This window comes from Prionailurus viverrinus, chromosome F1 (genome assembly GCF_022837055.1).
Source record: "Prionailurus viverrinus isolate Anna chromosome F1, UM_Priviv_1.0, whole genome shotgun sequence".
NCBI lineage: Eukaryota > Metazoa > Chordata > Mammalia > Carnivora > Felidae > Prionailurus > Prionailurus viverrinus.
Window position 1 is genome coordinate 64,580,237 of NC_062577.1, and position 22,102 is coordinate 64,602,338.

At 58.6% G+C, this 22,102-nt stretch overlaps 1 protein-coding gene across 7 annotated transcripts; it reads right to left on the reverse strand.

The window, feature by feature from the left end:
- Window positions 1–2,553: 2,553 nt before the first annotated feature.
- Window positions 2,554–9,125, reverse strand: LOC125155423 (SLAM family member 9-like). Of its 7 annotated transcripts, XR_007148210.1 has the most exons (7): window positions 8,802–9,125; window positions 7,144–7,542; window positions 5,010–6,774; window positions 4,731–4,813; window positions 3,994–4,474; window positions 3,433–3,534; window positions 2,554–3,109 (listed from the first exon to the last, which is right to left on the reverse strand). XR_007148210.1 is itself a non-coding variant. In XM_047840750.1 (6 exons), the coding sequence occupies exons 1-5, from the start codon at window positions 8,872–8,874 to the stop codon at window positions 4,765–4,767; spliced, it is 960 nt and encodes a 319-aa protein (XP_047696706.1). In that variant the 5' UTR covers window positions 8,875–9,125; the 3' UTR covers window positions 3,904–4,474; window positions 4,731–4,764. The 7 variants fall into 7 exon arrangements, 2 of the variants coding, with proteins under 2 accessions (XP_047696706.1, XP_047696705.1); XR_007148209.1 differs by lacking the exon at window positions 2,554–3,109 and having other exon boundaries at window positions 3,321–3,534; XR_007148212.1 differs by lacking the exons at window positions 2,554–3,109; window positions 3,433–3,534 and having other exon boundaries at window positions 3,904–4,474; window positions 5,010–5,670; window positions 6,478–6,774.
- Between the last annotated feature and the right edge of the window lie 12,977 nt (window positions 9,126–22,102).

Genomic DNA, 22,102 nt, shown 5'->3' on the forward strand with positions numbered 1-22,102 from the left:
ACGTTTCAGAAAGACACAAAAGCCACGATTCATGAAAGAAAGATGACGTAAACAGGAATTCAGTGAAATGAAACAGTTCTGCTCTGCAAAGGCAATCCCGGGAACGGAAGACAAGCCACAGACGGGGAGAAAATATCTGCAGAAGACACAGCTGATAAAGAAGTATTAGCCAACATATATAAAGAACTCTCCAGGCTCAACATTAAGAAAACAAACAATACAATGAAAAGAGGCCCAAGGCACTAACAGACACCTCACCAGAGAAGACACGCTGATGGCAAAAAGCACAGGAGAGATGCCCCACATCATATGTCATCAGGGAAAATAAATAAACAGCTAAATCCAGACAATGGGTCGTCACCCAGCACTAAAAGGAAACGAGCTATCAAACCACAACAAGACTGCGGGGAACGTAAATGCCTGTTACCACATGCAAGACGCCAATCTGAAGAGATTACACACTGTATGATTCCAGCTACATGAGGTTCTGGAAAAGGCAAGTTAATTTTTTAAGTTTATTTAAATATTTTCAGAGACAGAGAGCACCCAGCAGAGAGACAGAGGGAGATGGAGAGAGAGACAGAGACACAGAGAGAGAGAAGCCCAAGCAGCCTCCAGGCTCTCATCACAGAGTCCAATGCGGGGCTCCGACCCCTGATCTGTGAGATCATGGCCTGAGCGGAAATCAAGTGTCGGAAACTTAACCAACTGAAACACCCAGGGGCCCCAAAAGGCGAACTTATGGAAATAGTAGGATTTTTAATCATATGTGTAAAACATGATCTTTGTCATCGGGAGCCACCTTCCGGAGAGAACACAGAACAATTTACTTCCTGTGTCATTTATTTTGTTTAATTGAACCTAACAAACCTTAGACTACTTTTTTTGTAGGCTCTGCTCCCAATGTGGGGCTCGATCTCACCACCCTCAGGTGAAGAGTCTCACCCTTCACAGACTGTGCCAGACAGGCACCCCTAGACTTTCCCTTTGAATTATTTAAATGTATATTTAGTTTTGAGACAGAGAGTGCGCAAGCAGGGGACGGAAGAGAGACAGAGGGAGACACAGAAGCCGAGGCAGGCTCCAGGCTCTGAACTCTCAGCGACTCCTCTTCCAGGGAGCAAACCTTCTCTCGGGACCAGGTATCATCACCCCCATGACCTGCGACCTCAGGGATCCCCTGCGTCCCGTCTCCTTCCCCCGGGATCGGCCCTCACCTCTCAGGGTCTGTCTCAGGGGATGGGGCAGGCACCCCACTCTGCCCTCCAGCCTGTTTCACCCCGGAAACCTGGATCAGGACCTCGGAGCTCAGACCCAGGATACTCCAGGGATCCCCCTTTCCCAGCGCTCACCCCCCCCTCCCAGCCCCAGATACCCCTCCCACCTCCCCTCCGCAATCACAGTCACCGCCCTCAGATCCTCACCCTCCCCCCCTCCTCCCCCACGCACCCCTGCTACCTCACGACCTCGCCCCCCACCGCTCACCTGGGCTCCTACCTTCCAGGTTTGGCTCCTGATCCCTGACTCCTGGCTGCACATTTATGTCTGCACTGCCCCCCCTGCCACCTGCCCCCCCTCCCAGTGTGTCTGGCGCTGATCTCCCCCTTCTGCCCAGTGCTGGGTCTGGGTTCCAAGGGAGAAGATCCGCCGCCCCGCCCCCCTCAGCACCACCAGCCCCCCCAGTTGCCCTGAGCAGCCTCCCTCCAGGCCCTGAGCGCCAGCCACCACCGCCACCTGGCGGCCGAGGACCGAACTGCCGCTGGAGAGTTCCTGCCAAGACGCCTCCACCGTGGGTTCACCTGCACACACAGGTCATGAGCGCCTACTGTGTGCAGCACAGGGGCAGGGAGAGACAGGGAGCTGAGTCCTCCTCCCAGAGGAGCTCCCAGGCTGGCGGAAGCAGTTCAGGCCTCCGGAAGCAGGTCAGTTCCGCGGACGGAGCAGACAGAGTGGGGGCATCTCGTCTCACCGGGGAGCCCGGCCAACGTCATGGAGGGTGGGGGGTGCGGGGCACAGGCCTCGAGCGTCCCCCGCGTGCAGGGCCCTGTGCAGAGGGCTCCGCGTCTTCTCCAGGACCCCCTGTGGCTCCGCGGTTCTCTGCTCCCCACCTGCTCTACAGAGGTGCCGGCACCCGCACCAGGACTCACGGGAAGAAGGTCGGGATCAAGTGGGAGGGGCCGCAGATGAGAGACCACAGGCTCTGTGACCGGCCTCGTGTGCACCCCCAGAACAGGCCAAGTCGGCCATCCCGTTCCTGCTGCCTACGGAGGTGGTCCAACTGGAGAGAGGAGGGCAAGGGCTCACGTCTGGGGACGGGGACACTGGAGTTTATGAGGACATAGGGAGACTCCTGGGGGCCGGATGCAGGGTGCACAGTCAGCTTGTCCCCTGTGCTCCCTGGGGCTGGCCCTTGTCTGTCCCTCTTGTGTTTGCTGCTACGGGTCCCCAGGGGCTCATTGGGAGCCAGGGAACAGGGCAGGGGGGCTGGGGGTGAGGTCAGAGCAGAGTGCAGGGAGGAGTGAGGGTGACAGGCGGCCCTTAACCTGCCAGAACCACTGGGAAAGGTGCCATGGCCCCACCCCCACTCACAGGGTTTGTCCCTCTCCAAGGGCCATAGCCCAGGAAGGGGAAACTGAGGCACCAGAGGACAGGGCCGGCTGCCAGGTGCCCTCCTCTCCTGCCCCTCATTCCTGCGTGTCCTGGATGAGAGTCGTGTGGAGGACGCCCCCCTCCGGCCCTGCTCTGTGAACACACTGGGTTTCGGGCGGGGGGGGGGGGGGGGGGCGTTGCTGCTGCCACACCCCCCTGATCAACGCTGTAGGTCCCGGCCACACCCGCCTGCACACACCTGCTGGGAGAGCAGAGGCGGCCCACACCCCGTCCACCTCACTGCTGGACAGCTGATGACAGGGACAGGCAGGACAGGGCGACGCAGGCGGAGGTCAGCACGGGGTGTCTCCCACCCGTGAGCCCAGCGCCTCCTCTCTCTCCTGCCCCCACCCGGCCTGGCTCTCTGGGCCTTGAGGCCTCCCCTGCAGCTCTGAAGTTTGGTGTGTCTTACCAGCTGGCCCGAGGCTACGAATAAGGCATCTCTCAGGCTGCCTGTGCCCTGTGTGCAGAACAACCAGTGTCCCTGGACCTGAGGTCCCAGAGCTGGGGGGGGGGGGGGGGTGCCCTCAGGGTCCTCAGTCTTTCCTCTTCAAATTCTTCCTTCCTCTGCCTGGATTCTGCTGCTAGGTCAGCCCCCCAGGCCCCCCGATGCTGGGAAGGGGGCGCCCACGGGCTGGCTCCACAGGTAGGTCCCGGGGACGAGGCGGTACCGGGTTCTGGTCCGCGTTCTGGACCTGCAGGAAGCTGGGGCCGAGCGCCAGAGTAGGACGCGGGCGCTCGGCGAGGACCTCGTGTAGAGACCAGGGCACATACGGGACCCACGGGCTGCCGGTGGTGTGGACGCCAGCGGGGAGCGAACGAGGGACCAAAGGGGACCTCCAGGTGTTGCTGAAGCCAGTGGGCAGACAGTGGGACCCGAGGGAGCTGGAAAGGTCATCAGAGCCCATGGAGGAGCCGGGGAGGGGGAGGGTCCCCGTGAGACAGGAATCGGGTTTCCCACAGGTGACTGTGCCTCCGAGAGCCCATGTTCATCAGGCGCGTGAGGGTGTCGGCTCAGGACTGGAGACGCGGGCTCAGCGCGGCCCGGCTCCGGCCTCAGACTCAGCCAGAGTCACTGGGGGAGAGGTGGCGGCAGGGGAGAGAGGAGGGCTCCCTGGGGACCAGCAGAGGATGGAGGGGTGGGGGCAGTAAGAGACGGATAGGGAGGGGCCGGGGTCCTGCTGTGAGTTGAGTCACAAGGGTCAGAGTGAAATCAAACTTTTTCAAATTAAACCTGAAATTACTAAGCCATAATAGGTCTTAGACAAATTTAGTCTGTTTTTTTTTTAAAGTGGTTATTTACACATATATTTGGGGAGAGAGACAGAAGGAAAACGCACATACTGACAATTGGCTGGTGGTGAACCGGTCGAGGCTGGAAGTTGAGACTTCAGGTCGACGGGTCCCAGAGGCCGAGGGTCCGGACAGGACGACGGACGGGGCACAGACATGGGGAGAGTGGGCTCCGTTGACGGTTGCCAAAGGGGCTGAGGCTGAGCGGAACCAGACCACAGTTTGGACTTGTTTAGCGACGAAGGTCCCCCTCGATCTGCCGCGATGTGTGTCTTCTGCTCAACTTGGGCACGACGTGTCCGCGTAGAGATTCACGGAGGGTGGATGAATCAGGTCCCTGCTGAGAGCAGCCAGAGGGGGAGGGGGCAGGACCAGGGCCGCAGGCATCACGCGCACAACAGAGGTGTCGGGGGGAGGCTGGATTCCCTGTTCCTTCCAGTTAAATCACCCTCGAGACCTGGCCTGGGTGGCTGACCTCACTGTAGACTGTCGTGAGCGGTGTCTCCTGTTCAAGATGTGGTTCCCCCGAACCCTGGAACGCAGACAGAGGGTTCCTGCCACAGCTGAGGGACACAGAGGCCCCAGAGGGACCCGCACAGATGTGATGCCGCTCACGTGACCTCCCCTCAAAGCGCCCAGCACTGCACAGACCCCGTGTTAACTCTGCACTGTCTGGAGAGGGATACAGAGGCAACGAGCCAGAAACTGGTGATCCCTGGGTTTGACAAACTCACACCCAGGCACAGGGACGCGGGAGAACCCAGGCTGACCTCCTCTCCTGGACTCACCTCATCTCTGCCATCTCCTGTCTCGTGTTCTCCTTCATTGATGCCAGCAGCAGAGTCTAAACCTTTCTGTTCTGATCCTGCCCCTGAGACACACACAGGTCGAACTTTCATCTGAACGTCGGACACGTGTACCCTCCCCACCACCATGACCCCCAATATCATGCTCACACCCACTAGCCTTCTGCAGTGATGTTCCCTGAGCAGGAAAATGCAGGAGAAAGGGAGACGAGGGTCCCAGGGGAAGGGAAGGCGAAATGCACCTGCCTCTCCCAGGCCTACCTGTCACACATCAGCCATATGCGCACCGTAACCCCAATGACCAGAAGCGCGACCACTAAAGCTCCCACGATCAATCCCACGTTGACACCAACAGACGCCAAGATGTCTGGCAGGTGGGCAGACCCGTCCGGCCCATGTGGACCTGTTTGCCCCCCACACAGCCAGTGAAGAAGGATGAGACAAGAGACAACGTCACATGCCCGCTGCCAGGCACGTGGAGATGTGTGAAGGGACCCGGTCTCGGCTGGAGAAGGGGGAGCACGGCAGGTCCTGTCACTCAACCAGCGCCGGGCCCTGCTTGGGGCCGGGGTGCTGAGAGGGACAGGACAGGGTCCAGGCGCTTGAGCGGCTCAGCCGTGGGGGGAGGGCTGGGAAAAGGCCGAAGGCAGCCAGCCAGGGCCATGGCGGTGCACTAGAGGTTCACAGCCGGTACACGGGTCTCCAGGGAGGGCTTCCCGGAGGAGGGGAGGGCCGAACTGAGTTGAGGGAGGAGCCGGAGGGAGGAGGGTGAGCGGGAGGCAAGAGGATCCTCCAGAGGGGTAGGGGTCACTGAGGGACGAGCTTCCCCGGGGACTCAGGGATGCTGAGGCAGCAGGGGACGATGGGGTGGAGGGACGAGGCGGCACACGGGGAAGCCGGTCGCTGCTCACTCGGGGACACGCTGACGGTGAGCAAGTCAGGTGGGAGGCCGAGGTGGGACAGGAAGGCAAATCAGAAGCAGCCGAGGCCCCCCCCCCCCTCCGGTCCCCTTGGCCACAGCATCAGCTCTGGGTGGGGGGCCCCTCTGCTCCCGAGAGGAGGCGAGGGGTGAGGGTGGCTCAGGGGGGGCTCCTGCAGGGTCCTGAGGTGAGGAGCCCTGCTCGAGGTCAGTGCCTGCTGGACGGGACCCCAGCATGGCCTCCTGTGGGCCGGCAGGGGTCACACACAGTGGGACAGCTGCAGGCAAGGGGTCCCTGGACGGGAGTAAGTGCGGAAGGGGAGGACGCGGGACTGGAAGGTCTGGGGGAAGAAGCAGCAGCCTGGCCAGAGGCTGAAACCTGGGGAGCCCAGGACACATCCGGGAATCCAGGCGAGCACTGGGGCGGGAAGCGTGTCCCCGAGACCGGAGACGGGCACACGAGCCCCGACGCCTGAACCCTGCAGGCAGCGGCTGGCTCGGCCTCCCTCAGGTGGCACCGACCACTGACCCTCCCCCCTCGCTGGCTCGAGACCTCCCGGGACACACAAGGACTGAAGGATGAGGCAGGGGTGAGGTACCCGAGGGGGCTGCCTGGACCAGCAGGGGTGAGGGGTACAGGGGAGCAGGAGAGAGACACCGAAAGGCAGAAGCAAGCCGGATGTGCCTGCCAGCCTCCTGGACGGGTGACGGGTGGCAGGAGGTGACCTAAACATGGGGGACAGAGACCGGAACCCTCACCCAGGGGACCTGAGCTCCGGGAGTCCCTCCCCCTTGACAGGATGCACTCACCGTGGGCACAGACTTCCCCAAGGTCCCGGGTGGCAGTTTTCCGGTCCCCCGGGTTGCTGACCACACAGGTGATGCTGGGGCTGGGCTGGCTCAGGGGCAGCTTCAGAGCCACGGTCCAAGGGTTGGGGGCCGTTCCTGGGACCCCTCTCTGCTCCAGTTCCCTGGGGAGGCCCCTGCTCTCCCAGGACACATTCACATCCTCTCTGGTTCCCGGGGCGTGGCACTCCAGGGTGACATTGCACCAGTCTGGTGTGACGGATGGAGTCTTGGCCAGGATCTGGGGGTGGGGCACGGGCTCTGGGGCCCGAGGGACAAGAGGACACGGGGTCAGGTGAGTGGGAAGCATCACGCCTTATGCTTTCTCAGGCGGAATCTCACTGTCGCCCTGGCATCCTCCCCTCAAGGATGGTGAATCCACTTTACAGATAAGACAGACTTGACCCAAATATACAGCGAGTGGCTATGAGGACGGGAGCCACTGCGTGAAGCCTCAGGCGTGATCTCAGCTCTGCCTCGACTTGTGGTGAACACACTGCGTCCGGTTTCAAGGGAGAAGCCAGAGCCTCAGGTCTGGGGTCTGGAAGGGGTCCTGCGAGGGGGGCCAGGGACACTCCCAGGGACAAAAGAAGTGGGTATTTATGGATTGGGAGAGGAGCCACCACCTACCGTAGACAGTGAGGTGGAAATACCGGTTCGTTTCTCTTCCTCCTGTTAAGGAGACTTGAGCCCAGTACTGCCCACTGTCCTCAAGGGTCAGGTTGTCAATCCTCAGGGTCGTGGTGTTGAGCACATGGACCCTCTTCTCGAACTTGTCCTGGAAGTTGACCCATTTTGGAACATCTTCCCCAGGAGACACATGCAGCATGATCGTGTAGTTTCTTCCAGATTTAATGGCCCAAGAAATCTTCTCCAGCTTGACTCCTGCAGCTAATTCTGGACGTCTGGTCACATGAAATGGCACAGAACCACCTTGAGTTCCCTTCAGAGAAACTATGTTTCCAGAATCCTCCACTTGAGATCCAAGAGTTCCAGAACCGTTGACCACAGTGCTGAAGGTGCCTAGGGCTTTGGAAACAGACACGGTGAGTGTTTTGTCATTGAGAATAAGGAGAAAACCCTAGAACCCATGGCGCTCATGAGTAGACTCCCAGTAGACTCCCTTGACTCCGGGAGGCGGGACAGAGCAAGAATTTGGAGTCATGCTGGAATCAGGTCCTGGTCCTCGTGGGGCGTCCCCTTGAATCCGGTCGTGACCTGCTCTCCCACAGTGTCCTCGCCGCCTAACTCTGAGAGTTTGGACGTGACGACATCACGGATCGAGAGCCCCAAGCACATCTGGGCCGATGCCAAGTGCCCAGCGTAGGAGGCAGCTTCCACCGTGGCTGCCCACACGCTGTGGGAGCCCCGGCCCTGGAGTGGGGGCCGCGCCCTGTGACTTGCTCTGGAGGGGAGCTCAGCTAAAGTGATGGCCGTCACTCAGCGACAGCAGTTCTCACAGGAGTGAGACGTCCGTCTGGCTCACACCCTGTCTCTCGCTGCTGTGACGACCCCAGTGCCGTGTTGGGGGCTGCGCTGTGGAGACGGCCATTGGCAGGGACTGAGGGCAGCCTCGGGCCAGCCGTGTGAACAGTTCGTACACATGGAAGGATCTCATTTAACGTTGCACACGTCCCCTCGTGGACTGGAGTTCTCTCCACGTGTGACGGACAGTTCGTTTTTCTTGTCTCTACAAACGCTGTCGCGTTGAGTAGCCTTGGATTGGAGACTGTGCACAAGTGGATGCACATACCCCAGCCTCTGTGCACACCCACCTGTGCACACCCACCGTATACGGGGGTATATGCATCACGCACACACATACACCACACATAGGCGTGCATGCGCTGGGATAACCCGGTGGGTGAGTCCAGTGCACCAAAGGCAGGTTCATGTACTGGGGACAGGCCTGCCTCAGTGCCGTCTTGAGAGCGACCGACACGTAACAACCAAACTTTTTGCCTTCTGAGGAATAGATGAGGGAAAATCCGCTCACGTGATATTTTAACGAGCGTCTCTCCTGCAAAAGACCCTGGTCGCCATGTCACATGACTGTTTGATCTGCTCTTCTGTCAGCTGTCAGCCGTCAGCTTACAGCCTTTCCCCGTGCTTGGCTTTTCCTGTTAGTTTACAGGAGCGAGACCCATAGGCTCAGAGCCAGATGCCCCCCTCGTGATCCCTGACAGAGTTGGTATTTCGGGCTGTTCCCCACAGACATCAGACACACGGGACCCCCGCCTCCCTGCCCCGCACACCGGCCTCCCACCCGGGGAGCCCGGGCCACTCACTGAGGACGAGGCTGCTGAACCCCAGGAGCCGGGAGGCCCAGCACAGGTGGGGGTCTTCTGAGTGGGCTCCCATCACAGGCTGCCTCCTTCAGGCTTGGTCTGGGCCGAGTTGGCCGTGGAGGAAACATCCAGAAGGCAGAGGCAAGAGAAGAGGCGAGCTTCTGCTCAGAACACTCTTAGGCTCTTCCCACCCCAAGGGCGGAGCTAACTGTCTAGGACAAGCTGGCTGCTCTAGATAAGCCATTCAGATGCTTCCTCTTCTCTCTGGCACCTGCAGGGACCCTCGGGGAATGATGGTGGAATAAACATAGGAACCCCCCCTGGGTGAGGCGCTGTGTGGGAGACGCCCCGTCTTGTGGGCACGACCAGCCTGGTGATCTCAGCTCCCCAGCTGGCAGCCAGCAGGACCCCTTACCTGTTTCCCTGGGTTCACATTCTGCCCAGGCAGCCCTCTTCCCCAGGGTCAGCCGATGGCCAGGCACAAAGTCGCACAAACCACTGTACCAAGGACACAGTGACCCCCTGCTTTGGGCCTGTCCTCTGTCTTAACACCATTGAACGAGTCAAATCTCCTTTCTGATTTTCTCTGCACTTAACTGTCGGGTGTCTAAGGAAGACGCTCTGAGCACAAGAACAAAGTGCTTTGTGGGAAGGGCCCCCCCCACACACCCCAGTGCAAACAGGGGCGTTTCCCTTTTGCCGGCACCCCAGGCCCTATGGGCACCCAGACCCGCCCTGCCCCCCCACACAAGGCAAACTCCCCCAACAGGGCAGCACCCCACCAGCGCGTCCCCCTAAGGCTCTGCCAGCCCTGGGCCCTCTCTCACACACAGGCAGGGGCAGGGACGGGCTCCTCCGTCCACAGGCTCGGCTGCCTCAGACTCACGGCCACCTGCTGAGGGTCAGGCCTCTTCTCCCCAGACGGGGCCCCACGACCTCTGAGAACCTTGTCTCCCGTGGACCCTGGGGGGAGCAGCCCCGTAACTCCCCGCCGGTCGTGCCCTTTCCCCGCCCACGGAGGCTCCCCCCAGCTGCTCAGAGCCTCGGATCCTAAGGCTGGACCCCAGGATGGCCGGGGACACCAACTGAAGGCAGTCAGCCTATGGGCTGGGAAGTCCCTTCTGGGGATGTGGAAGCCCATCCTAAGGCTTTGGACGACCATCACAGGTCACTCAGCAGGGCGGAGCAGGGACTAGACTCCTAACCGTGATCTCTGAGACCCAACATCCCAGCCCCCCGTCCCTTCCCACCGTTGTGGCCTCCAAGAGTCAACCCGTCCACTCTGGGCTCCCCGACCTGCTCTGCGCTCCTCGGACAAGAGAGCATCAACACCACCTTCTTCCCCCACTCCCGTCCCATAACGGGGACAGCCTGCCAAAAGGCTGTCCCCAGTATGGTACTGGCACAAAAACACACACATAGATCAATGGAACCGAATGGAAAACCCAGAAATGGACCCACAAATATATGGTTAACTCATCATCAATAGACCAGGAAAGAATATCCAATGGAATAAAGACAGTCTCTTCAGCAAGTGGTGCTGGGAAAACTGGACAGCGACATGCAGAAGAATGAACCTGCACCACTTTCTTTGATCACTCACAAAAGTAAATTCAAAATGGATGAAAAACTTAAACTGAAACAGGAAACCACCAAAATCCTAGAGGAGAACACAGGCAGCAACCTCTTTGACCTCGGCCAGAGCAACTTCTTACTAGACAACGTTGCCGAAGGCAAGGGAAACAAAAGCAAAAATGAACTATTGGGACCCCATCAACATAAAAACCTTCTGCACAGCAAAGAAAATCAACAAATCAAAAAGGCAGCCTATTGGGACGTCTGGGTAGCTCAGTCGGTTAAGCATCCACCTCCTGATATGAGCTCCGTCATGATTTCAGGGTTCATGAGATCAAGCCCTGAATCGGGTTCTGTGCTAACAGCAGGGAGCCTCCTTGGGATTCTCTCTCCCTCTCTCCCTCCCCCTCTCCCCCTCCCTGCTGCCAGGCTTGTGCTCGCTCTCTCGCTCTCTCTCTCTCTCAAAATAAATAAATAAACTTTAAAAAAATTAAAATGAATAAACTAGTTTGTTCTAAATTATTTTTGGTGGCTTGGAAGGTATATATGCTATTTGTCCGAGTGGAATAGAGCCTCCGCTTTACTCTGTGTCTCAGTAAGCAAGGAAGACAGGGTCTACCTGGGCAGATAAGTATTAGTATTAACTCCCTAGGTGGTGTTCCTCTACAAAATTAAGTTTCTTTATTGTTTTCTTTGGCTCCAAATGTGACTGAGCCCAACACTCACTCATGATAATACACTTACAGTAAACTAGGAATTGGAGGGAACTTCTTTAACTTGATAAAGATCGTCTCCAAAAACACCACAGCTGGGGCGCCTGGGTGGCTCAGTCAGTTAAGCGTCCGACTTCAGCACAGGTCACGATCTCACTGTCTCTGAGTTCAAGCCCCACGTCGGGCTCTGTGCTGACAGCTGGGAGCCTGGAGCCTGCTTCAGATTCTGTGTCTCCCTCTCTCTCTCTGCCCCTTCCCCGCTTATGCTCTGTCTCTCTCTGTCTCAAAAATAAATAAAAACATTTTAAAAAATTAAATCAAAAACACCACAGCTAACATCATAGGTAACCACGAGAGACTGGAAGTGCTCCTTCTAAGACCAGAAACGAGGCAAGGATGGCCTTATCACCACCCTTTTTTAGGGTTGTACCTGAAGTCTAGGCTCATACAATAAGACAAGAGCATTCAATAAGAGGAATACTGACAGGGTAGGAAGAAATAAAACTAACTTGATGAACAAGTGATATGGATTTCTATGTATGAAATCCAAAAGAATCTACACAACACGAGAATAAGAAGCACTCTTAGATCTGACAAGGGATGATAGCACGGTTGCAGGAAACACAAGCTTCCTACATGATACTCAATTACTCACTTACACACCAGCAACGAAGAAATGGAATTTGATTCTGAAAACACAGTACCGTTTACACTGACAATGCAAAAGTGAACTATTTAGGTACAAATCTAATAAAATATGCACAAGATCTTTGTGAGGAAAACTACAAGACCTGATAAAATCAGAGAAGACTAAATACATGCAGAGATAGACCATGTTCATGGATAAGAATGCTCAATATTGTCTAGATGTCCATTCTTCCTAACTTGATCTATACATTTGGTCAACTGCAATCTACATCCCAGCAAGTTATGTTGTAGGTATTGATCACGTCATTGTACAGTTTGCATGGAGAGAAAATGACCCAGAGGAGCCCACACCATGTTACAGAAGAGCAAAGGTGGACAATCGACACCCCCTCCTTCAAGACCTCCTATAAAGTTACAGTCACCGCTGGAGGGGCCAACATGGCAGAGAAGTAGGGGGATCCATACTTCCCACATCTCTCAAAGAAGGGCTGAAGCCAAAGGACTTTGAACCCCAAGAGTCTGGGAGGAAAAGAGACTGAGTCTACCAGGGAGAAACTGGGACAACCTGATGGACAACAGGTGGGTGATTGCAAACTGGGGGAGATAAAATGGGCCCATGTAGGTACAGAGGGGAGGGATGCCCTTTTGTGGAGAGACAAAGGGAAGAGAAAGAGTGGCTGGGGAAGCGTAGAACTGTATCTGGAAAAGGGAATAAAATCGCGGACGAGGACGGAGAGGGATCCCACCTCTAACTGCAGGTTAGAAGATCTCTAATTGCAGATCCCACCTTCAGACTGGGGCCGGCTGCCCTGTTTGCACACCTGGGGAGGAGGGGAGCCACCTCTGGGTTCGGTGATAGATCAGGGGCGCAGTCCACAGCAGGAGAAACTGGTCCCCTCCCCTGAAGTGCTGCGGCACAGGACAAAACCAGCCAAGACCTCACCCCGGGAGGCACTTCCCCAGTACCAGGGCACACAGAGCAGGAGTTTAATTCCCAGCCAAGCACCAGGGCAAAAGAGTTGTGGGAGTGAGACAGACAGCCTTGTCTGCACCCGCAGCACAGTGACGATGGCTCCTAAGGAGTGATTTGGGACACCGGGTCATGGAGAAAGGCCCACTGTGGAGGCGGGACCAGCCTGCACTAAACCACACCCCTCCGTGTTGGATAACTGCGTATCTACCGACCGGGATAGACGGTGTGGAACCAGATGGCCCCCCTCTCCAGGCCAGTGCTACAGCGGTGCCTGGATTAATTCTAGGACAATTCTTGTTACAGAGATATATTCTCCCCCCCCCCCCCCCCCATTTCTCCTCTTTATCTCTTCCTTCCTCTAGGCTGGTGACTCTGGTTAGTGGTTTGTCTAAACAGACCTATTTAATCCATTCTCTTGGCACATGTTCTACACCTTCTTCTTTACGCTCCTTTCTCTCTCTCTGGAGAGACCCCCCCCCCCCTCCCCGGCTCCTTCCTTATTCTCCTTTATCTCTCTCTGAATTAAGCGTTTTGGTCTCTCTGCCTGGCCAATGTTTATTTTCTCCTTTTCCCTCTGCCCCCGTCATTTCTCTCGTTGTATGTGCTCTTCCATCAGCACCGCCTCCACCCTCTTCTTTATTGTAGCTGGGGTTTCTGTTTTTTTGCTTTTGGATTGTTTTTAGTTTTCTGTGTTTGTTTGTTTGTGAATCTGCATGTTTTTGTTTCCTGTTTGTCTGTCTGTTTGTGTTCCTTTCCAGGGCTACTTCAAGGAAAAAAATCAAAGCACATCTGGTGGAAGGTCCAAAACATCACTACGAGCAGGGAAATAAAATAGCCAAAGTCACAACAACAGAGAGCAAGTAACCCTCTCCAAAAAACACCTCCGGAAGGGTCAGGCCCTGGACAGTGTATGACCCACCCCTTTAATATAGCAGTGCTCACAGGTGCAGAGCACATAACAAACTTTTAAATCTCATAAGGGACAGAAAACTAGCCAAAATGATGAAACACAAGAATTCTCTTCAAGAGAAATCCCGGGAAGTGACAGGCCAACTCAACCATCCCGTTCATGCTCCTGTGGAGGTGGTCCCACTGGAGAGAGGCGGGCAAGGGCTTATGTCTGGGGACGGGGACTTTGGGATTCTTGAGGACACAGGGAGACTCCTGGGTGGCCGGGGCATCCCTGTCCTGTTACCAAGATTTTTGTTTTCCTCCTTTTGCGATTTACTCATAGATGTGAGTGACAAGGAACATACTGGGAACAATTCACACTTCTCCCTACTCACCGCCCTTGTGTGTCTAGAACACCAGCAACTCGGAACATGAGCCCAGGTTTCTGAGCTGCTTGTAATTTCTCTTTTCTGATTTTCTACACTCATCCCTGAACATGATCCACTGGAAAATCCCGTCATATTTGGGTAGTGAGACCACTACGTTTTGCGGAGGGAGGGTCCCTGAGGGAGAAACTACTAAGGACTCAGGGGGGCCTGGGGGAACCGGAGGGGCCACGGCCCCCTTCTTCCAGAGCCTGTGAGGACCTGCTGTCCCTGCGGACGAGGAGCCGTGCACGTCCTTCCGTTTGGGGCCACTCGTCCTGCTCCACAGCAGCAGCTCCTGTGCCACCGGGACCCGGAGTCAGCCCCTCCCTACCCCCCCTCCCCCCGGGGCAGGAGCAGGTGCACGGGGTGGGGGGCAACGGAACAAATACACACCTCACGCAGGGGGAGTAAGCAGAGGGATGGGGGAGACAGCATACAGGCAGGGGTGCAGAAAGGGGGTGAGAGCTGAGTTTGGCTCCGGGGTGGGAGGGGCGGAAAGGTCCAGGGACTCACAGAGAATCCCCGGGAAGGAGAAGCATCGCCATTGGGGACGGGGGGGGGGGGGGGGGGGGGGGTGCTAGATTGGAGAGACGGGAAGCGACCCCGAAGGCCTGGTGCCCGGCTCAGCGCGGAGCTTTGTCCTGAAAGTGGCGTCTCCCAGGCAGGCGACGAGCGGACGCTGGCGTAGCAGGAGCCCATAGCACCTCTGCTCCAAAAGACAGGAGTGAGAATTCCGCGCCCCCCATGACGGGAAACCCGGATGAGAGCATTGCCGCCGTTCCCGCTGGAGTCGGACCCTGAACAGGTCAGCAGGGACCCGTCTGCTGCGTCTCCCCCATTTCTCTGACCTCGTGCCCCGCCCCCACTCTGAGGAGCCTCCCGCAGAACTCACCCTCCCCGCTCGCACCCGGAGTCCCCGATGCAGGTAACCCGGGTGCCGGCGTGTGGACACGCTGAGCCACAGCGGCCTGGCCGGGGCCGGCTCTCCCTCCAGCCCCTTCTCTCTGTCCCCACAGGGCAGCTCCTGGACGCCCCCCCCTCCCCCCCCCCCCCCCCGCTCCTGTCTGGTGACCCCTGTTTGGTCTCAGCGGCAGGACCACGTGCAGGCACCGACCGCGAGCTGTCCAGGGTGCACCGTCTGCCCCCAACCGGACCCTCCCACGGTGGACTCGTTCCTTCCACGCCTGCGCCTGCTCCTGAGCTCCTACTGGGTGCACAGACCCCTGCAGGAAGCACCCAGCCCGGGCTCCGCCCCCCTCACTGTACTGGGAGGAGAAAGGCAGTGGGCGGTGCCCACAACACAGAGGGGGAGGGGCTCTGGAGAAAAGAGCAGGTGGGGGAGGCTCAGGGCCTGGGAGTGTGGTTTCCAGGTCACACCAGGAGGTCGGAGCGGCCTCCCCACGACGCCTCTGAGAGGAGACCAGAGGAGGTGAGGAGTGACCGTGGACATCTGGGGAGCTGCTCTCCGGGCAGAGGTGACAGCCCGTGTCATGGCCTCAGGCGGGACCTGGGCTGTTGTGTTCCAGGAGCCAGAGGTCAGGTGCCCAGAGCATACGTGAGCCCAGACAGGACAGTTGGGAGATTGGGATCAGACAGGTATCTGGGAGCCAGATCGGGTCCATCCTGACCTAGAATCCTGGGATCCCAGGGCCAGAAGGGCCTCGGAGCTGCCCCATAACCCACCAGCCGCTGGACGGCTGAGGAACCAGGGAACAGGAGGGACGCACGCCCCGAGGCACCCGGAGAGAACTTGTCCCCTGAACGCCTTGCTCAGACCCGGGTCTGGCCGGAGCTGACCTGGCCTGGCCCGGTGCAGGGCTGTGCCGTCCACCTTCAGGGTCCAGGAGAGACCTGCTCCCTGGGCCCTGCAGGCGGGGCTGGGAGACCGGGCCGCGCGCGGCCGCCGCTGCAGCTCCTTCCGCCAGGGGGCGCTGCCGGCACAGCTTTGCCCGCAGGCCCTGCACCTGCTGAGGCTGAGACTCAGGGGCGCCCCTGGCCCGCGCCCTGACCCTGACCCTGACCGCAGCCCAGCCCGTGCGCAGGGCCCTTCCCAGCCTCGCTGCCCGGGTCTCCGTGTCTGCCTCCGGTTGGGCCCCGGGAAGAGGCCTGAGGGCAGCCAACCTGGTTTGCGGGGCGGAGCGGGGAGGGGGATGAGGAAGGGCGTCCCCAGGGCGGCCTGGGCAGGTGCAGGGTGCACAGTCAGCTTGTCCCCCGTGCTCCCTGGGGCTGGCCCTTGTCGGTCCCTCTTGTGTTTGCTGCTGCGGGTCCCCGGGGCCTCATTGGGAGCCAGGGAACAGGGTGGAGGGGCTGGGGGTGAGGGCAGAGTAGAGAGCAGGGAAGAGTGGGGTGACAGGCGGCCCTTAACCTGCCAGAACCACTGGGAAAGGTGCCATGGCCCCACCCCCACTCACAGGGCTTGTCCCTCTCAAAGACAACAGCCCAGGAAGGGGAAACTGAGGCACCACAGGAAAGGGCCGGTTGCCAGGTGCCCTCCTCTCCTGCCCCTCATTCCTGAGTGTCCTGGATGAGAGTCATGTGGAGGACGCCCCCCTCCGGTCCTGCTCCGTGGACACACTGGGTTTCTGGGGTGGAGGGGGGGATTGCTGCTGCCACACCCCCTGATCAAGGCTGTTGGTCCGGGCCACACCCGCCTGCACACACCTGCTGGGCGAGCAGAGGCAGCCCACACCTCGTCCACCTCACTGCTGGACAGCTGACGACAGGGACGGGCAGGACAGGGCGATGCAGGCGGAGTCAGCACGGGGTCTCTCCCACCCATGAGCCCAGCGCCTCCTCTCTCTCCTGCCCCCACCCTATCTTGCCCTCTGAGCCTTGAGGCCTCACCTCCAGACCTAAAGAGGAGGGGTCAGTGGGAGTTCCCTGCTGAGCAGGGAAACAGGCTCTTGGCCTGAACTTTGGTCTGGCTTCGTAGTTGGCCTGAGGCCAAGAATAAGGTTTCCCTTTCCATGCAGACTTCCTGCTGGCCCAGGCTGGGGAAATCCCAGAAGCTGAACTGCCCTTATCCCCCAGGGACTCACAGCTGGCCTGGGCCAGGGGCAGGGAGCTGCTGTGTGTCCCTGACAGCACAGTCGCGGGCTTGGGGAAGAGGGTGGTGCTGAGGCAAAGTCGGGGGGGGGGGGGAGTGGCAGGAGGGCGAAGGGCCTGGGAGATACCCAGGTACGGACCAGGGCCAGCAGCCCAAGAGGGACAGAGAGGTGGCCTCTTCCAGGCCTTCACTTCATGGACATGGGGCTGATGTGGCTCTCAGCGAACCAGGGAGAGAGTCAGAGCTGGGGAGGGGGAGAGGGTGGGACGCCCATCTTGGCAGCCACAGAGGAGGGGATCGGAGGAAGGGACCGTGATGGGCTGAGGTGAGGGCGCAAACAGCTGGTAAGGCCAGCCATCCCGCACACTGGGAGCCAGGTGGAGAGGTGGGGAGTAGAGAGAAGTGGGGGGGGAGGCAGAGGGAGTGCGGGTGTCCTCCAGTCTGAAAGCAAAGCCCCCACAGGGAGCGAAGGCAGCCAAGCTGAGCTGGAACGGTGCGTTACAATGGTTATTCTTGTCCCTGTTGCCCTAGAGATCTCCTTGGGGCCCCCTCACGACAGCTGTGATGGGCTCCTCCTCCAGCAATGCCCCCCCCCGGGATGGATGGGCCTGGGGACCATGCCCAGAGTCCCAGCCACAGGCAGGAAGCTCCATCCTCCCTCCAAAAGCATCTCCCCCTGATTCTCTCCTCCTTCGAAGTTGCCTCCAGGCCAAAACTGAGCCCTGCCTTCCTCCCCCTCCTCTTCCTCCTGTCCCTCCTCCCCCGGGAAGCTCTTCTAGACCAGCCCTTCCCCACCCCCTATGCACAGCTCCTCGTCCTCTCCTCGGAGTGACCAACTCCCTTTCCTTTTCTGGGCGCTGACGGGAGGCTGTGCAAGTGTTCTAGACACTGTGGTTTCCTGGATGTGTCTCAGGGCTCTCCTGTAGGAACAACTCCAAGGCACGGACCTTGAGGCCAGGTCACACGCCGGTCCTCAGGGAGGGGGTGGGCAGCTAACAGTGGACTTTCATAGCCCAGAATCCTAAGTGAATGGCCCTGGTCTCTCCATCACCACCTGTCTCAACCTGACCTTTGTGTCTCCCTTTCCTCACTTTCCTCTCTGACCCAAGCCGTCAGCTTCCCCCAACTTCTGGTTCTGTGCCAACAGCTCCGCCCTTGTCCTCCCGACCTGGACTCGGTCCCTGGGAGTTGCCTTTGACTCTTTCCTCTGACACCCCAGATACACATGAGGCCCTTTCCGCTCCGGGGCTCCAACCCCGGGCACCTCCTTTCTTTTCAAGTCAACGGCACCTTCGGGGGGCCGGCTGACATCAGGTGCCGGTTCACAAAGGATGAGTAAGACACAGGCAGTCACCCTGGAGGGAGTCACCGCGTTGCGGGTCAGACTGTACTGAGCATCACCTGGGCAGCACAGATCGCTGCTTCCATCTGGGGCAGGAGGAAGACAGTGTGGACCGTTTCTGTCTTCTCATCCTAGAAGGGATGAAGCTGCCTGGGTCCCCTTGGACAAGTCACTTAACCTCCGAGCCTTCGTTTCCTCCTCGACAACTGGAGCCTCACCGTGCGGCTGGGATGAACCATCACGAGAGCTGACGTTTCTTGGTCACCAGGAACCAGGTGCCCTCCTAAGTGTTTCTTTGTGACGTAGAGTTCTACACTTACTCCCCCAACGAGATGGGCACGCTCTCGACTCTGGCTTTAGATGAAGAAACAGACTCAGAGGTTAAGTAGATTATGCACATGAGCCCAGCTGACGGGGATCGGAGCCAGGATTTGATGCAGGGCACCGTTCCATAACCTGACCCTACTCACTGTGTCTTCAAAATAATTGTCATCGCAGTCAACCTGTTGGGTTTTTTTTTTTCCCCAGCTCTGTGCCAGGCTCTATGTTGATTGTCCAATCCTTAGAACACCCTTGAACAGCAGATATTACCATCTTAGGAGAAAGTCAAGGCTCACAGAGGTGCCATGATGCCGAAGGCCACGCACCTGGTTCCCAGAAGTCTGTGCCTCCTGGGAGCTTTCTCTTCTGCCTGGTACCCTCCCCGCCTGTCTTGTCACCTGCAGGGCTCACGCGGCGCTCCCTTCCCGAGCTGTGAACGCTCCCACCTGCTTCCCACGCCAGCTCTGAGCGGCCCCGGCCACTTTTCAGAGTTCTTCCGGGCTGCACTGCTCAGGAAGCCCTCTCGATGATTCGTCAGAGCCACCTGGCCTGTCCTCTACAGACACGCTCAGCAAGTAACCCTGGTGGCCCGTACTCTGGGGCTTTGTCGTGTTTAACCGACAGCGTAATTACACGTTATTTGGCATCGTCTTCTAATCATTTAATGTTTAGAACCCTTATATCCACGATCAGAGAGCAAACATCCCTTGAGGCCAGGAACGCTGACTGTCCGTTCCCTTGGGTCTCTGCCTCCTGGCCTCCTTACTGAGCACAGGGCTAGACGCACCGCAAGGGCTCCTTAAATGGAGAGGGGCTCACAGAAGTGCCCAGATGCTCTCCCGCGTTCGGGTCCCGGGCACGCACGCGCCCGCACACAGCGTGAGACTCCGGCTGGGTGCACCGCCAGCCTCAACGGGGGGGAGCCCCCCCCCCGCGTTTCCAGGAGCTACAGGTCCTCTGAGGACGGTCTGCCAGACGACGGCCTTGCCCTCGGCTCCCATCTGGTAGCACCAGTTCCCTGCCCGCCACCCGCCCTCCCTGAAGGAGGGCGCTGAGCGATCTCCTGAGCACAGCGTTGAGTAACCGCTAACCCAGGTCTGGCCCTCCTTCGTCTCCACAGCGACCCTCCTCTGCGTTCCAGGGCCGCAATCCAGACCGTGGCGCTGGGTCCCTCACTCAGGAGGACGGGGACTCGCCGTCTCCATCCCGAAGTGATGTTTGAGCCCCGGGCCCCACAAATGAGGCAGCCCGCCCTAGGCAGGCCATCCCTCCCATGCCAAGGGGGCCACGGCAGCCTGGGCCCCTTCCCCGCCCTGCCCCTGCCACCGTGAACAAGGAGGGCTCCGCATGGCAGGGTGCCGAGCCTGTGTCACCCTATCTCCCAGCGCTGTCGTGCTCCGGCCTCCTGCGGACCAAGCGCAGACTCCCCTCGGTCACAGGAGAAGTGCGCACGGGGCTTCAGGCAGGGAGCGGCTCTGGGCTCTGGGCAAATGCTGCGGGATTAGCGGGATTAGGGGGAGGCCTAAAGCCGCAGAGGGAAGTCGGGGGCGTGGATGGAGGTTTGGCCTTGGGACCAGATGCCTCATACCTGGGGCCCCCCAGATCAGAGGACGGGCTCCTCAGAGTCCAGACCTCCCGCCGTGTCTCTGCTTCCTCAGCCTGTGCTCTGTCTCGGGCGATTTTCTTATCAGGCCTCGCACATGAGCGTGCTTGTCTCTGCTTCTGCAACTTTGCACAAAACGTTTGCTCCTAGATACCCGCTGTCACTCCTCCTTCCCGATCCGTGCCTGTCACCTCCTCCGAGAGGCCTCCTGTGACCAGCACGTCTGCCCTCCTTCCCTGCCCGGTTCCAGGAGCGACACTACACTCTAATTGCTTAGCCTGCTTACTCACGGCTCCCTGCCTCCCCCCACCCACTCGGAGGAAGCAGATGCCATATCCCAGGACTGGACTGACCCCTTCGAAATTCTCCCCACGGCACCCAGCCGCCTCTTGCTGAGCTCTGAGCTCCGTGCAAGCCCACTGCCTGTCAAAGACGGCGAACCAAGGACCAACGCCCGCCCCACCTACCTCCTCAGAGTGACGGAAGGTAACGCTTAGAAAAGAGGGCTGACCTTCTGGGAATCAGGATTCTAGAAAATTGCCGGATGATTATTACTGAAGTGTGCTCCTGTGCTCACCAACGGGAGTGAAGGAAGCATCACGGTGCCTAGAAAATCCCCCTGGAAGAGAGCCCAGGAGAGCCAGGACCCCACGTCCAGCTCTCCCACCGACGTGCTGGGTGACCCGAGCACAGAACTTCTCCGTGACTCAGCCATCCGCGACTTGGGGTTCTGAGTGCGGGGACGGAGTGGTCCCCACCAATCGCAGGCTGTGCCTACGGCTGGCCCTCCGAGGGCTGAGTTTGTATTTGTCCGCTTAGGACTGAAGGAAAACAGAGCTGGCGAGTTCTGGAAACTGAGTCCCGTCCTTTCTGCCCAGATGCCTTCCACCCTCTTCCCATATTCAGTGGGAGGCGAGGGGCAGGCCTCCTCTCCCAAATATGCCCTGATTCTCTCCCAAATTCTGCCGTCTACACATGAGATCATTTGAGTAGCAGGCATGAGACGAATCCATCATCGGCTTTCTCTGGTCAGTGAGCTTCAGTCCATGATTAGCAACAATGATGGGGTTGACAGCCTGCCATATGCTAATCGTTATCTGTGGGAATACTTGGATGGAGACACCATGAGGAGTCCTTCTGACCCCTGAAACTCCTTGTTCCCATTCAAAATATTGCAAATAAGCCTTATTTTCTTTGGTTCTGTTTTCTATTGCTGCGTAGGAAACCACCCCAAAATTTAGCCGCCTAAGACAAGAGCTGTTTTACTAGATTGGATGATTTTGTGGGTCAGGAGTTTGGACAGGACCCGGCAGGGCAATTCTTGTGCTTCCTGTTGCTCAGACTGGAGTTACCCGGTGGTTTCGGCTGGTGGCTCAGCTAGGCTGGGGGGTCCAAGATGATTTCCCTCATGTGTGTGGTGTCTTGCCTGAGATGGGGGAAAGGCTGGTGCCTGTCCCTGTCCGTGCAGTCTGGGGTCTCTGGGTGTGCTTTCTCTGGCGGGCGGTGGCTCCGGGCCGCGAGAGAAACAGGTAGAAGCTGCAAAGCCTCTTGAAGGCTCAGCCAGGACTCACTCCGAGTCGCTACGGCTGTCCTTTGTCGGTCAGAGCAGCCGAAGACCAGCCGAGATTCAGGAGCAGTGGAAATAGCTCCCACCTCTGCAGAGAGGAGCGTGGGAGAACGCTCGGCCGTCTGCAATCGGGCACACAGGGCTGCCTGATGGCAACCTGCAATCGGGCACACAGGGCAACCAGGCAGGAAAGA